The sequence below is a fragment of the Peromyscus eremicus genome, chromosome 1 (assembly GCF_949786415.1).
Source record: "Peromyscus eremicus chromosome 1, PerEre_H2_v1, whole genome shotgun sequence".
In the NCBI taxonomy this organism is placed as follows: Eukaryota; Metazoa; Chordata; class Mammalia; order Rodentia; family Cricetidae; genus Peromyscus; species Peromyscus eremicus.
In genome coordinates, this window is record NC_081416.1 from 65,483,990 (window position 1) to 65,497,924 (window position 13,935).

The 13,935-nt window shown below is 45.7% G+C and overlaps 1 protein-coding gene across 1 annotated transcript in view; it reads right to left on the reverse strand.

Annotated features, from left to right (window-relative positions):
• Nucleotides 1-1,787: 1,787 nt before the first annotated feature.
• The window catches only part of Mgmt (O-6-methylguanine-DNA methyltransferase), a 242,194-nt gene continuing 230,046 nt past the window's right edge, over nt 1,788-13,935 (reverse strand). The window contains 3 exon segments of the mRNA XM_059250478.1: nt 1,788-1,951; nt 1,954-2,041; nt 2,601-2,740. Coding sequence (XP_059106461.1) covers nt 1,788-1,951; nt 1,954-2,041; nt 2,601-2,740 — 392 coding nt within the window.

Sequence of the window (13,935 nt, forward strand, 5' to 3'; positions counted from 1 at the left end):
GAACTACATTTAGCAAATTGTGTCTGAGGATGTGGCAGAAGGGGGTTTTGTGTGTGTGTGTGTGTGTGTGTGTGTGTGTGTGTGTGTGTGTGTGTGTGTGAAGAGTCTTCAGGGCCGGGCATCTCTTATTCAGGGTAATGTGGCACCTTCCAGAGGCTGCCCTGTTTCCTGGCAAGTCCAGTGAGTCCCACTTGGGGAAATTGGGAGAAGTTGAGTTCCAGGATGCAAAACCCATCTCTTATTCTTGAGGTGGATAACCCAGCAATGGCCAGTTATGAGACCAGATGGCATGAGGCCCTGGTTACTGCCAGCCACCAAAGGAATGATACAGATGAAGTCTCCAGTGGCTGGAGCCGTCCATATCCTTTCTACTCTTCCTCTCAAATTCACAAATGGCAATGCTTAGCCAAAACATGAGAACTTTGTTCTCCATGAGTTTATTCCAGATTGGCAGCTTTGGGGTAAAGGGAACACACGGAGCCGCCCCCATCTTGGGCCCTGTTGTTCAGTGGTGCTGAGGACATCTCCCAACACGGGCAGTAGGCAGAGCCCATCACTGTCCAGGCCTCTTCTCCCTCAAGTCTCAGTATCCCCTTCTCATACCAGTTTCCAGGGGTGCTTGATGGGGACTCATCCAAAAAGTGGGTATGGTATGTTTACCCATGGGCACACTGGGCAGCAGGGCTTGTTCTTAAAGCACAGATGTTAGCTGCACTCGGAACAGAAGCTGTGACGTCGGTGCCCACTGATGAGGCCATCTTCATCTTCGTGTGAGCACATGTAGGATTTGCAAATTTTGCAAAACAAAGCAACTTGGTTCCCAACTTGAGTGTGGCTAAATACCAAATCATTCATCTTGTTGCAGGAGTCACCTGGGGAATGTCCACACCCCTTCCTCAGCCTCGGGAGGGACTCAGACTTGGGGTGAAGGTGATGCAGAGAGACCTACACCTCTGAAGTTCAGGGTGGTTGGTGTGTGTTGAAAACAGTAGCTCCAAGGGTGCAGCAGCAAGAGGGTAGAAAGGGTGTTGGCTTCCTCTGTTCTTCCGGGGCATTAAGTGGAGCCACAGAACAAATGTACTGGAGCTGCCTCTTTGTCAAAAACATGATCTAATACCTCATGGCCAGGCATGGTGACGAATGGCTTTAGTCTCAGAACTCAGGAGGCAGAGACAGGTATCTCTATGAGCTCTAGCCTGGTCTACAGAGAGAGTTCTAGGACAGCCCCAGGGCCACATAGAGAGACTCTGTCTTAAAGAAAGAAAGAAAGAAAGAAAAAGAAAGAAAGAAAGAAAGAAAGGAAGGAAGGAAGGGAGGAAGGAAGGAAGAAAGAAAGAAAGGAAGGAAGGAAGGAAGAAGGAAGGAAGGAAAGAAAGGAAGGAAAGAAAGAAAGAAAGGAAGAAAGAAGGAAGGAAAGAAGGAAAGAATGTTAATGACTTGACTTCAAATCCAGCTGTGGCTCAGAAATTGTGGTCTACCAAAAGGCAGGAGAAAAGTTTTGTTGGGAGACCTCAAAGGCCATGTTCAGAGTCAGGTGTAGTACATACCCCTTTAATCTTAGCACTTGGGAGGCAGAGGCAGGAGGATTTCTCTGAGTTCGAGGACAGCTTGGTCTACATGGTGAGTTCCAGGACTGCCAAGGCTACACAGAGAAACCCCTTCTCAAACAACTACTACTACCCATCAAAGGAGGCTCAGACTCTCAGATTCATCAATGTCCCTTCCAGATAGGGTACACTTCTGATCAGGTGGCATTTTTCTGTCATGTTGGAGACGTGCACGCTTTATCAACATGCCAGCACATCTATACTGGCACAGGGGAAGCTGCTCTGGACATTCAGGGAGCCTGGCAGGAGTGTGGGTTTTCCCTGATGACTGTGTGGGTAGCATGCCTTCTTGCCCACACAAGGCCCACAGGCATGCAGGGCCTTAGTCTGGCCCTTGGCTGTTCTGGGGGAGCCAAAACACCTAGTACAATGTGGGACTACATCTCTAAAAACATGACCTTCTTGTGGGCTGGGAACCTGGCACTCAATAAACTCTGACAGATTTGCAGGAAGGACATAAATAAATGTTGATGAGTTCTGGGAGAAGGGCCATTCCCTGGGGAGCTGACACCTAAGGATAGTAGACATCTGTGATGCAAGGTGTCACATCTTCTAGGCTCACCATACCCCAGAGACCCAGGGAGATGGGCTTGTACTATTTCACCAAAACCTCAGGAGGCTGGTGACACATGGGCAGGCCTCTTTTCTGGATGTACAGTTGTCTTTCCAGGGTATGGAAGAATGTTGCCACTCAACAGGCACCCAGGATGGGGACCATCCAGCGGGGAGTGAATGAATAAACACGCTGCCTTCTTGTCTGCTGGTCCCTCTCCAGGCTTCTTCCTCTCCGGTAGGGGCTGCTATGACAAAGGCTCCTATGCCTGGGACACAAGGGTCCCTCTCTCAGGAGCTGCTCCCCACCCCACCCCCACCCCCAGCCACGCAGTTGGCCTCTGAAATACATTTATTCAAATGACACCTGGTTCCCAAAGTGGTTCGAGGCCCAGCAAGGGCGGGTATCCATCCAGCCTGCTGCCCATCTGCGGAACTTACCGGATTGCTTCTCATCGCTCCTCCTACTGCGCGAGCCGCTTTGGGGTTGCCTGCCAGGGCTGCTAATTGCTGGTAAGAAACCATTTCTCCGAATTTCACAACCTTCAGCAGCTTCCATAACACCTGTCTGGTGAACGAATCTGAAAGAAAGAAAACGGAATGACGTGATTTGGACAAACGGCTCCGGCAGCTCAGATATAAAGAGCTGCCAGTCCCCCAGCAGAAAATGCAATGGCACAAACAGAGGTGTTATACTCAATTAAAACACAGCCTTCCACACGGCACCCTGTCACGGTGGCGCAGGCAAGGAGATCCGAGAGTGAATCAGGCACCAAGCAGGTGGGCCTCGGAAGGCTTCCCACATCTTTAATTTCTGTCCGCCCTCCTCACGTTCCGGGTGGAGCTGTGTGCGATGCTCTTTCTGTGAACAGGCAGGCAAGCATTTGCACACAGTTCAATTAGCAAGCGCAGGAGCCCCTGCTGGCCCACCTACGTGGAAGTCCTTTGGACTGCTGGTTCATTTGCAACTTCAGGTGAGATGCAGGAAGAGGACATCTCCAGGGAAGGGAGGGGACCCTTCTCTAGCTGTCCACACCCAGCAGTGAGCAGGACTAACCCCAGTGCTTTTTCTGAATGCCAGATGCCTCCACCAGTATGCCCAGGTTGGGGGGGTGACCCTGGCTGCAGGCAGCTGCAGGCATCTTGATTGAACAGTGCTATGAAAATAAAGCATCTTTCCCCATGTTCTCTGACTAGCTGCATCAAGCAGCATGCATTTTGTGTGCTGCAGCAGAATGACTAGGGTGAGGCATGGCCATCCTCTCCCTTGATGCCTCTGGGTTTTGGAATCACTCCCGGCAATGGGCCTTGAGTAGGGCAGCAGCCCAGGCACAAGGAGGTGTCTGGTGTGAATCTATTCCTATTGTCTTCCAGAGGGGACACACAGGCTAGGGAGCAGGGAGGCCAAGCCACATCCTCCATCCCTGGGGCTCCAACACTTGGGAGCAGGAGTTCCTGAGGGGAACAACAGAGAGGAGGGCTCCGTGGGCAGGGATGACATCAGGGAGTGTGTCCTCCATGGAGCTGGCCACATTTGGTGCCAAGCTGGCAGAGTGTGTTTTGGTCCTTAAAGGAAACACACCCTTACATACACATTAAATAATAAAAATCACTTCTTAACGGAAAGGAATGATAATCACTTCACTGGAAAAAAAAAACCCTGTTTAGTCTTTATTATAACATTAAGCAAATTAAACATCAGCATAATCCAGGTGATACTAGAAAAGGGTCATCAAAGAAATTAACTTTGTTGTTCATTAATTTACATGGATTAGTAGAGGGCACAGACACAGCAAATGTGCTCTAGTTTTTTTATGATATAATTTCAAACTGTACAGCATTTGTGGCAGGAGGGTGACTTTGGGGTTAATCAGACTGATTTGTCCTTTTAATTGCTTTCTATTCAAAGAAAATTCATTAGATAATGTTCTCTTCAAAATTCATGAATCAATTTAACTGAAGAAACCGCATTAACGGCTCTGGGTTCATTAACACATGCAGTTTGAGTGGCTGGGTGCTGGGAGGGTTTCCTTAGGCAAACAAGCTCTGTTTACCGTCTTGTCCTCTGAAAGGGGCTTGAAATCACCTTGCTAATCATACTTATTGTTACTGTTGTCTGAGAAAAGGAAAGGAAGAAGGCCGAGGAGGAGGAGGAAGGCAGGCCGAGGTACTCAGAAAGGCTTCAAGGAGCCGCCCTTGGAGGGAGCAAAGGAAGCATCCCAAGCAGGAGCTGCCCTGCCTTCCTCCGAGGGTGCAGACCTGGTGGGCTGTGCCTGTGCTGTGGCCCAGGGTCAGGATTGTGGCTCATGTTTTCCAGAACAGCCTAGTGCTCCAATAAACCTGCTGGGATTAGACCAAGGGAGAGCCGAACCGGAGCGGGTATGACTGTGACAAACAGTGGCACCTACACAGTGGTAGCTCCCAGCCACCGGGGCTCTGACCAAGGACTGTCAGGTCACCAAGCATCTTTCTCCCCAAGCAGAAAAGTGTCTGGAATGGAAAGTTCATGTGTTCAGATACCAGGATAGTTGGTCAAACATGTTCAGTTTTTTAAATACTTGTTTTTATTTTATATGTATGTTTACCTGCATGTATGTACATGCACCACATGCATGGCTGGTGCCTATGGAAGCCAGAAAAGGGAACTGGATCCCCTGGAACTGAAGTTGCCCACTGTTGTGAGTGCTGGGAACTTAACCTGGGTCCTCTGAAGAGTGGTTCTCAACCTTCCTAATGCTGTGACCCTTTAATACAGTTCCTCATGTTGTGGTGACTCCCCAACCACAAAATTATTTTCATTGCTACTTCATATCTGAAATTTTGCTACTGTTATGAATTATGATGTAAATATCTGATACTCAACCCCTGTGAAAGGGTCATTTGACTACAAATGGGTCATGATTCACAGGTTGAGAACCACTACACTAGGCAGTATGGCTCAAAGAAAGCATTGTTTTATAGTCAAGCACATCATTTTTCAAATATACCTGAAAACACTACTTCACTCTGTAAGGAGCAAATGCATTAATTAGTGGAAGCCGCTCTCAGAGACAGGCCTTTAGCCTGACCTGGGCACACTCAAGATTTGCTCTGCACTTACGTGCAGGGAGGGGGCTGGCACTTTTGCATTAAGGACCATCCTTCGAATGTAGGAGAATCTGCTCACATGAGTTCAATGTAAATGTGGAAACCACAATTTCTGACAGTGGATGTGCCACATAAATCCTGGTGGCTGGCCAAGTCATGTCCAGAGGTACTCACTGAAATGCATCCTTCTCCCATGTGGCTCTCCACAGGGAGTAAGCCAGCAAGCCCAGTGCTATGGGGAGAGGGCTCTGCATGCTACAGTGTGGTGTTCTTCAAGCCTGCCCCTCTCTCATGTCTCTTCTGAATGTCTCCTCTCTCCAGCATGCTCCTCTGCCCCAGGACTTTGTCCTGCTGATGCAACCGGGGTCAAGGCTCTGCTGGAGGCTGCCCTGGATTTCAGATTCCCTCTCTGAAGGACATGGCTCTGGTGGCCTGTCCATACAGTGAAGCCACCTAAGTGAAAAAAATGAGTTATTTATCGAATACCACCCGGACTGGGGATCATCAGAAGTGGGAAGGAGGCTGCTTCTCCAAGTGGTGCTGTGCTGTAGACACAGGGAGTTTTAGACATACGCTAAGGGAGTGGGAACCTGGCAGAATGTAGACAGTAGCTTAGCGAGGGCTGTGACGTCATCAGAAGGCAGCCGATGGGGGGAAACATCAGCAAGACGATGAGCAGTTACAGCTTTTCCTTCATCTCAGGCGAGGCTTGCTACAGTTCCTGCCCTGGGGAGAAAGGAGCCCCTTAACTGCCGGAAGAAGAGGGGAATCACCAAGTCCTTGTCCTTCCACTGTCCCCCCAAATGCTGCCCTGGTGCTGGGATGTGGCTGTCCCAGGAACTTGTGTCCCTTTCTGGTGGCAACAGGTGGGAGGGTAGGTAAAAGCTCTTGCTTTTTTCTTCTCTTTGTCTTTCTGCTGCTCAGCCTGGATCTGAGCTCAGGCACCAGGAGTCTTCAGCAGAACCTGAACAAAGCCCCGGCTCTGTTTCAGGATTCCCGAAAGCTGGGAAGCACCCGTGAGACTGTGGAAGAGAAGTTTTTTAAAATTCGATTTTATTTACTTATCTGGCATGTGCCATGGCTCAGAGTCTCTTCATATTCAGGATGATCAGGCTATAATCCAGAGTTACTAAGCTCATGCTCATGGTTAGAAACATATCTGATGCTTAGGGAAAGACAAGCCACATGAGGTTGATGCAGAAGCTGGAGTCACTTGACAAAATCTGAAAGAACGTGTCACAGAGATGCTGCAGGAAGGGGAAATGTTCTTGAAACAAATGGGGGACACAAGGTCTCAGCAAAGAAACACTCACAAGAACGACCAAGAAGAAAGTGTAGCCCCAAACAGTCAATAACCTGACTTACAAACTGCTCTTTATGGGACACGTATGACAGTAGTATGTGTGAGGGAAAGGTCAAGGATCTGCAGACAAGCCAAGAGCATCCCTATCCAAGCTCTGAGAAATTCTACCTAGAGCAAACAAAACTCCCCAAGAAGAACTGTGAGGACTCATGGGACACAGTTAAATGATCTAATATTCTTGTTGGATTACCAGCAGGAGAAAAGAAAGTGTGGGATGGAAAAGAATTTTAAAGAACAGCTTCCAAGGAGCAGAGTAAACTGTAAACAGGACCTACTCCGGGAAGCTCAGCTCAAGTCTACCCCACCCAGGCTGCTGGACGCTGAAAACTGAGAACCGGAGGAGAAAGAGCTCACTCTGCAATGGGCAGCGATTTGAATGGCCGTGGGCTTCTAGCAGAGACACTGGGCAGGAACAGCATTTTCAGCACTGCCAACTCAGAATTCTGAGTTTAAAATGTCCCCAGGATGAAGCTAACACAGGAAGATTTCAGGTACAAGAGGAGAGCTGAGATAACCCACTGCCAAGAGTCCCCATCTTCAGAGAAAGGAGCAGACACCAGAGGGAACCTGGGGCCATCACAAGGCCAGCAGCATGGCCAGATGTGGTGAACAAGAATGTGATGCCAGCTACTGAGAAGGTTGAAAGATCCTGGGCTATCCAGTAGGATCATGTCTCAGAAAAGTAAGAAAGGGCTGGAGGTGTAGCTTGGATACAGCACTTTCCTAGCATTCAGGAGAACCAGAGTTCCTTGCCCCACACCATCAATTAATCAGCAATGTGCAGGGCAGGAGAGGTAGGGAGCACAGGGTTAGCAGACTACTGATTCTTACAGAGGTTTTTGTTTGTTTGTTGTTTTTTGTTTTTGTTTTTTGCAATGCATTTGACAGCTGCAAGTACCAAGGGTCACAGAGTGAGCTTTCGACATACCCAGGCGTAAGACACAAGACGTATTAGGACACTGGGGGAGAAGGTCCTACACCTGTGGTGAGAGGTGACCAGGGCAGTGTGCCTCGTCCATCTGATCTGGAACCAAACCCTGCTTCTCTTCATTCCTCAGCTATGAGGGTCTCTGTGGGGGAACCTCATGTTTCTACATCCCACTCAAGATGGCCAAAGGTTGATTGTTTTAAGTTGACTGGAAATCACTGTTGCAATCTCTGTAGCAGTCAAGAGAAACATCTACGAAAAGGAGCAATAGTAAGAAAGCAAACAAACAAAATGGAAACCTTTAGTGTTGATAAAACAGCCCTAGATGAGGGGGGACAGAAAAAGGTACAAAGAAATAGGGAAGACATGGACCCAAACCCAAGCCTATCAGTAACTGCATCCAGTAAAAATGATATAAGCACACCAATAAGAAAGCTGGCACGGCTCGGGAGATAGCTCAGGGGTTAAGAACACTTGCTGCCCTTTCAGAGGACTAGAATTTGGTTCCCAGCACCCAGGTTAGATGACTCACAATGATCTGTAACTCTAGCTCCATGGGATATGGACCCTCTTCTGGCCACTGTGGGTACCTGCACATATGTGCACATAAACATAGATAAAAATAAATCTTAAAGGAATGACAGACACTCTTGGCATGAATAAAAACAGGAATATCCACTGTCTAACAGAAACTTACTTCTAACCAGAGCCATAGGAAGGATAAAAGAAAACAAATGGCAGGACAGTTAATATGGAATTAAGAAGCCTTAGAAGCAAAGGATATTTCCAGGGGGAAGTTTAAAAAAGCAACGTGCTCACTCCAAGGATCTATGAGCCTAATAGTAAAGTTCCAAGATGCATGAATCGCAAACTGGCAAAATTGAGAGGAGAACTAGAGAAACTCATAATTACCTTTGAGTACTCAAACACTCTCTCAGTCAACCATAAAGCCGGATGTTAGAAAATCAGCAAGAACAAACATCTCAGAAACAGATCCATAATCTTAGTTACTTGTCTACTGTTTTGATGAAACACCATGAACAAAAGCAACTTGGGGAAGGGGGAGGGAAAGTTTATTTGGCTTACACTTCCCTATCACTGTCCATTATTGAAGGAAGTCAGGACAGGAACTCAAACAGGGCAGAAGCCTGGAGCAAGGAGCTGATGTAGAGGCCATGGTGGAGTATGCTTACTGGCTTGCTCAGTCTGCTTTCTTATAGGACCCAGAACCAATAGCCCAGGGGTGGCCTAACCCACAACCCACAATGGGCTGTGCCCTCCCATAATAATCACTAATTAAGAAAATGTCCTACAGACTTGCCTACAGCCTGATCTTATGGAGGCATTTCCTTAATTGAGGCTCTTCCCTCTCCAATGACTCCAGCTTGTATGATGTTAACATAAAACTAGCCAGCATACCCACCAACAGAACAACAGACATCTTTTTTTGAGGCTACTGTTGGTAGAACCAGAACACATATCCTTTCCAAGTGCCCATGAAACCACTGATTCAGAGAGAGGGTTTGCTATATCCTGCATCATATAACAAGCTGTAATACATGTAGAATAAATAAAACCAGACAAATTACCTCTCTGACCATCATACCTTTAGAGTAGAAATTGAATCAGAAGGTAGCAGGAAAGTCTCTAAACATCCACACAGTAAAAAACCCATTTCTACAACAGACAAAAACAGTGAGAAAAATATAAAAATACATTGGATAGGATGAAAATGAGATAAAAAATTGATGTTCATAGGATGCAGCTAAAGCAACACCCACAGGTCAACTCATAGTATTCAATACTTGTGTTAGAAGAGAAAAGTCACATGTTAACAATTTTAGCTCCTACCTTAAGAGACATGAATGAAAACAACCCAAACAGCCTGAAAGGGGGATAATAAAGGTAGAAGCTGAACTCAATGGAATTGGAAAAAGGAAGATTGGGAAAATCCAAGAAAATGGTTGCTTGAAATAATTAATAAAACTTAGGAATGTCTAACAAGGTGGATGGAGGCCAGGGAAAGAACAAGGTACATCCCTCAGGGGATGACAAGGTAGTTCTGGAAATGACTTCAGATAAAGACATTCAACTTCAGCGAATGGTGACAATTTAGTAAAACCCACAAACTACTGAATTTTGTATAGGTCATTCTATTGCATTGTAGGATATTATACATTGTCCATATCACATATAAAAATTCAACAATAGTCAATCAATCTTCAATCTAGTTTAATTGTGTAGGCTTAGCCTTAAAGATATTATAGTTTCTTTTAAAAAGCCCACTTCCCAAGAGATTGTTGTGTCCCTATTTATACTCTTTGATTAATTGAAATTTATTCCTTTGGAGTTTTCTTACATCTTAAGATAAATATGATTCAGAATGATTTTTAAAAGTTTTTTTTAAATATTTGAGTCTTTTCCCCTAAATAGAGTAAAACAAAATCAGTACCACCAACACCCAACCCCTACTGTGCAGAACACCCACCTGTGTGGTACCCATCTTGCTTTGCCTTGTTGACCATGCATATGCCCATCACAACAGCCACTTTCTGGTTGGTGTTGTATGACACATGACTCCTGAGGTCTACCCTCATTCTAGGTGCTGTGGTCAGGGCTGAGAATACGAAAGCACTCAGGGAAAGTCCTGCTCAGACACATAGCACATGTTAAACAATCACATACATAACCTGAGATGGGTAGACACACAGGACACGAATCCCATGGGATAAGAATAAACCCCAAGAAGTGTATCCACCCAATTAGGGCCCTGAGGTACCTCAAAAAATGATGAAGAGATAATAACACCAAACTAGGCCTGTTGGTCTGTAATCCCAGTGACTCATGAAGGCGAGGGAGGGACGATCCAAAGTTGAAGACCTACCTGAACTATAGAGGGAGTACAGGACCTGCCTGGGCACCCAGGTGAGACCCCGCCTTCAAGTCAAAGTGAAAAGAAAAGTGGGTCCTATAGTAGTTGAGTGCTTACCTAACTTGGGTTCAATCCCCAGTAATGGGCTCCTGATGCCCCCCAAAACAAAACAAAGTGAAATACATACACGCTGAAGTGGAACTACAAACCAGAATAACCCTACAATTAAGGAGGTAGTGTTTGTAATTTTAAACCTTCTGAAGATGGAATCTGTAGGACCAAATTGAGTTCTATTTGGATTCCTAACTTATGATGAAAGAAGAAACATCAGCATCAGCTCCCCAAGAAAACAGAAGAGATTTTCCTAGGTACGAAATGAGAGCATCATGGCCTCAAGAGCAGAGCCAGAAAAAGACATCAACCAGAAATAGTATCGATCCCCGAGTCTCGGAGGTGGTGGGGTTAATACAGATATCTGGTTTAAGACTGAGCACTCAAGGCTCAGGGAACGTCTCAGAAAAGGAGGAAAGAATTTAAGAGCTGGAGGATAGGGGAGAGTGCTGTGGGGTGCTGTTGTGGGGACACACCATGCCACTGGACTCAGGAGCTCACAGCAGCCACAGCTACCTGCACATGATCAAAGCAGAGCAATCTCAGAACAAATGGGGTAGATGAGCTCCAAGCTCCACCCTACACTGAGGAGCTACTGCCAATGGATAGAGCCTGGGGAGGAGACTCATTCTCTTAAGGATGTGGCCACTGTTAGGGTAGCCATGCTTTGGTGGATGGCCCCACACTCAAGCACACATGGGCATGGACTTAGTGGGTCATAAAAAAGAAAGGCATAAAGTTGGAGGGGAGAGTACACTTGGGGTAATACAAGGGAAATATGATCATATTTCATTTTATATGTGTATGAGGTTCTCAAAAATAAAGAGAAAAATTTAAAGTACTGGTTATTAACTGAACTATTTCTGTTAAGAACATGGATACAAAACGCTCAATAAAATATTGGCAAGTCAAAATCTAGCATCCTACAGACAGAGCAAGACATCAGAATTAAGCAGGGTTATCCCAGGAAAGCAAGGCTGATTCCCCTTCTGAAAATGAATCTATGCATGGAGCTGTGCAAATGGACCAATGCTGGGGTGAGTATACGTGTCTAGATCTAGGAAAGAGACCTTCCCATGCAGCCACTGACACAGGGGCAAAGGCTCAGGGGAAAAGGACAGTCTTCAACAATGGACTCTGGACATCCGACAGATGCTCCCATGGTCCACCTGTCCCTACATCATCTGTGGTTTGGGATCTGTCCTGTCTCATCAGTCAATAGCCCCATTTCCACATCTGTCTTTACTTCTGTCTATCTGGGCACAGACCAGACTTTTTAACCAAAAGGAACTCAAAATGACCATGGCTACAAACCAGACTCTAGAAGGCACAATTGGAGAAAGTTCAGAAGATAACCAATGAGGTCGTAGAGGTGACTATAGGCTTTGAAGAGTTTTAAGTTCACGATCCAGGCAAGACAAAGTGGGGTAAGCTGGACTTTATTAGCGTGAAGACTGTCCACATTGGAAAAGCACAAAAAACAAACTTTCAAAAAACAAAACTACAGGCTGAGAGGAAATATCACAAGACTCACATTGGACAAAGGCTTTGTACATAAAACATGCAAAGAAGACTTAAAATTGAGCCATAAGAGGAAAACAACCCCCATATAAAAAGGGCAAGTCTGAACAGACACTTTACCAAAGCACATGTATGAATGATGAATAAGAAGATAGAAAGATATTTATAGCTTGTCTTTGGAGCTGCACGTTAAACAATGACACACGACTTCACTCTCATGAGACTGGCTAAAATCCCCCTCCCCACTGACCATCCGCTGCTAGATGACAGAGCGGAGTAAGAGGCACGTTCCCCATTTTAGTGGGAACACAGACATGGTACAGTTGCTTTGGAAGACAGCTGGGAACTCCCTTTCTTTTCTCATTTCATTTTTTTCCTTTTATTTTTTATTTTTTTTGAGATAGGATCTTACTGCATAGGCCACTGGCCTCAAACTGATGTGTCTGCCCCAGCCTCCAGGGTGCTGAGGTTACAGGTGTGCACACTGTACCTGACCAGTGTGGTGACCTTTAAAACAGAGTTAAACAGAACATTACCATGTGAGCCAGCAACTACAGTCTTAACTATTTGTTCCACTGGTTTGAAAACTAATGTCCTCATAAAAACTTGCCTGTAAACATTTATAGTGGCTTTGTTCATATTGCTACAAACTGTAAGCAATCAAATTACCCCTCAATACATACACACAAAGTGGTAGTACTTATGTACAGTGCAATGCTATTCAAGGAGATAATGGGCTGCAAAAAGACACAGAGGGAGGGAGGTTCAGTGTGGAACTTAGAACAGATGAGGCCCGTGTGAAAGGACCTGTCTACCTACTGTGTGATCCTAACCAAATGACAACAAAGAGAAGACCAAAACAAAAAGAAAGAAAATGAACAGTTGAGTCAGGGCACAGGGAATGGAGGAGGAGAGGGTGAGTGGATCAGGCACCGAGGAACATCCAGGATGAGGACATTATTATATATGGTACTATCACGATGGAAACTGATAATACACAAACGTTAGTCAGACCCTATAGAGACTTCAAGCAATGGCCCTAAGCATTGTGTGTAAATTAATAAGGACATAGCAGTGAGGAGATTGGGGTCCCGAGTAAGGGCTGACAGTGAAAGGGGAGTCTAGTCATGTGAAAGCATGAAGCATCCTCACTGTACTGTGCAGGAGGGCCTTGGGACAGAGTCCTGAGTTCTTCAAATGTAACTCAGGAAATGAGTGGAGTCTGTAAGTCCCCACAGACCAAGATTTTCAAAACAAGGGTAGTATACCTGACTCATGGAATATAACTCTCAACACTCACAGATTTCAACTCTCTACAAATTGATCTAAAGATTTCCCACCATCCTAACAAAACCCCAAGAGGCTTTATTATAGATTCAGAGCAGTAACTTCTCAAACTTATACAGAAAGACAAAGGGTCTGAAAAGGCCCAAATATTTCACAAAGACAATAAAAGTTGGAGAAGTTGTACTGACAGATTTCAAGACGTACTGCACTCTTTCAGTAATTGCAATATTGAATTTTGATTGTTGGCTCAAGTGCATTTAGAATCACTTAGGAGATACAACCCTGCATGTGTCTGTAAAAGTCCTTCCAGAGAGTTTCAGCTGAGGAGGAAAGACCCACCCTGAATGTGAGTGGCATTATCCCATGGGTTGGGGTCTCAGAATGAACAAAAAAGAGAATGTAGCTGCAAGTTTTCCTGTGTCCTGCCTGGCCTATGGTCAGGACAAATCTTTCCCACTTGCATCCCTCAAGTAAACACACAGAGGCTTATATTAATTAAAACTGCTTGGCCATTAGCTCAGGCTTACTACTAACTAGCTCTTACACTTAAACTCAGCCCATTTCTGTTAATCTATATGTCACCACATGTTCCATGGCTTTACCTGTG